Source organism: Pyxicephalus adspersus, chromosome 2 (assembly GCF_032062135.1).
Source record: "Pyxicephalus adspersus chromosome 2, UCB_Pads_2.0, whole genome shotgun sequence".
Lineage (NCBI taxonomy): Eukaryota > Metazoa > Chordata > Amphibia > Anura > Pyxicephalidae > Pyxicephalus > Pyxicephalus adspersus.
In genome coordinates, this window is record NC_092859.1 from 3,198,286 (window position 1) to 3,200,702 (window position 2,417).

Sequence of the window (2,417 nt, forward strand, 5' to 3'; positions counted from 1 at the left end):
CATGATATCAGACCATATAAATAATAATTTAAAAAAACTCTTTATGTAAATTTTTATTTACAGCGTACATGAGTCATATTAAAAAAACTTTTGACAGTATAGGTACAAGAGGATAACAGGAAACAAGACAAGCAAGGGAGAAGAAACTGAACAAAAAAAAACAAAAGTCAAAGATTGATGTAAAATACCTAAATCCTTAAATACATGTTTTCCACTAATTCTTGTAACCATTTGTTAAAATTAATAAAAAAGTGAACTGAACTTTTGCACTGAGCATTTTTCAATAGTCTATCCACTTTTGTTATACTTTAGTGCTGGGGCATTTCTCCAGTGTGGAGTCACCAGCTATGTTCTGCCCACGCCAAGATTCATCAAGATACAACTTCCTTATTGGCCTTGGTAATAAAAGTTTTCAAGTAAAGTGTTACTACTGATGCCAACCCCCCTTTTTGCAGCTTCCAGTGATCCTTGTGCTTATATGACCTTTTTATTTCAGTACCATTTAGGCCTTGTGCTCTTGTGAACCCTTACCTTCTGTGGCCCAGTGCTCCATGTTCCTTTGTGCTTTAGGGATCCTTTTTGCTTCAATGACCCTTTGTGTTTCAGCAATTAAATTTTAGCTCCAGTGACTTACATGTTTGTAATACTGCAACCCTATGACAACTTGTGTAAATACTAGAAGACAAAGCAAGGATTTGCCCTAAACTCTAAGCAGATTCTTGGAGCCTTGTTGGACAGGAAAGGAGTAACAAGTAGGACGTCCCAATGTTGAGGGTCAAGGCCTCGTCTCCATATCTGGTTTCCAAAAAGAATGTGGGGATTTGTTGGGTAGACTTAAGATGGAGACCTCTTTGAATAGAAGGACTACCAAGCATTTGCAACCCCCGCGGGAAAGAGTGCAGGCATAGCCCGTTCCCAGAAGGGCCAAACGTAAACAACCACAGTACTCACAAAGCAACACAAAATTTGAAATTGTATTAAAAACACAAAAGCATACTTATCAATGTTAACAATAATATTTATTCTTGCCCCCAGAGGTAGATCCAGAATCACAAATGTTCAAACCCAACTTCTGTTCTCACTGGATTTGGACGGCTGTTCATGACGACTGTGCCCAGCTGTAGTTAGCATTAATGCATATTGAGGACCAATGTAATACAAGCATGATAGTTTTCATCTTTTTATTGGGCCCAAACATCAGACTATCCTCCTCTTTGTCGCACACAAACAAGTGGGACCTGTTTCCAAAAACTCTTCTAAAAATATTTTTATAATACTCAGTGGTGGTTCAGTTCTTCATTTTAGGTGAACTAGTCTGAGAAAAGCTAACTTGATTTCTTGATTTCTAAGGCTATAAATTATTGGATTTACCAATGGTGTGACCACAGTGTAGAGCAAGGAAAGGACTTTATTCACGTTTAATGACTGCTCTTTGGAGAGGAACAAATAGACAACAACCAAGGTCCCGTAGTAGATGGATACAACAGTCAAGTGGGAACTACAAGTGTAAAAGGCTTTCTGTCTGCCAATTTTGGTTGGTATTCTGAGTATTGTAATAAAAATTGAAATATATGTAGCAGTAATGTACATTAAAGGGAGAAAGGTAGCTGGAAGACCAGTCACAAGGTTATGAACTTCCATAAATGTTGTGTCTGAGCATGAAAGCTGCAGAAGAGGAGCTAGGTCACAAAAGAAATGGTCAATAATGTTGGGACCACAGAAATTAAGCCTACATATCTGGATAGTTGTAGTCAGCATGACAGCAAAGGCTACAAACCAGGACCAAAAAGCAAGCTGAATGCATTTGGGAAGGTCCATGATGGCAAAGTATCGCAACGGGTTGCATATGGCCACGTGGCGGTCATAAGACATGACGGCCAGAAGAAGACATTCTGCTGTTGCGAGGGCTCCAAAAAGATAAAACTGGGTAATACATCCAAAAAAAGGAACTGACTCCTTTTCCCTCACTATAATGTTCATCATCAAAGGGACTATTACGGAAGTCAGGAGAAGATCACAAGAAGACAGGTGGCTCAGAAAAAAGTACATAGGAGAGCTAAGACTTTGACTCACTGCCACCAAAGAGATAATCAGAAGGTTGCCTGATATAGTGATCACATAGAGGAGAAGAAATACTAGAAAGAGGGCACTTTTGTAATTATGAAGATTCTGAAACCCTAGGAGTATAAACCGGGTGACCACTGTTTGGTTCATAACCTAAAAAAGAAAAACATAAATGTATATCAAAACTGTGTATAAAATACACCAAACATGGTGCAGATCATGGTTTAAAAAAAACAAAAAAATTATCATTGTGAAGCTGCTAGAAATGTCTTCAATTTGTTTTGTGTCTGATACTAGTGCACCCATGTTTTCTTACTTACCTCGCCCCTAGCACCTAAGGGCAACTAAGGTCT

At 38.5% G+C, this 2,417-nt stretch overlaps 1 protein-coding gene across 1 annotated transcript; it reads right to left on the reverse strand.

The window, feature by feature from the left end:
* Window positions 1-240: 240 nt before the first annotated feature.
* On the reverse strand, window positions 241-2,217 carry LOC140322050 (olfactory receptor 10A7-like). The gene is made up of 2 exons (XM_072398702.1): window positions 1,327-2,217; window positions 241-288 (listed from the first exon to the last, which is right to left on the reverse strand). Exons 1-2 carry the CDS (start codon window positions 2,212-2,214, stop codon window positions 241-243), a joined length of 936 nt encoding a protein of 311 aa, XP_072254803.1. The 5' UTR covers window positions 2,215-2,217.
* Window positions 2,218-2,417: the final 200 nt, after the last annotated feature.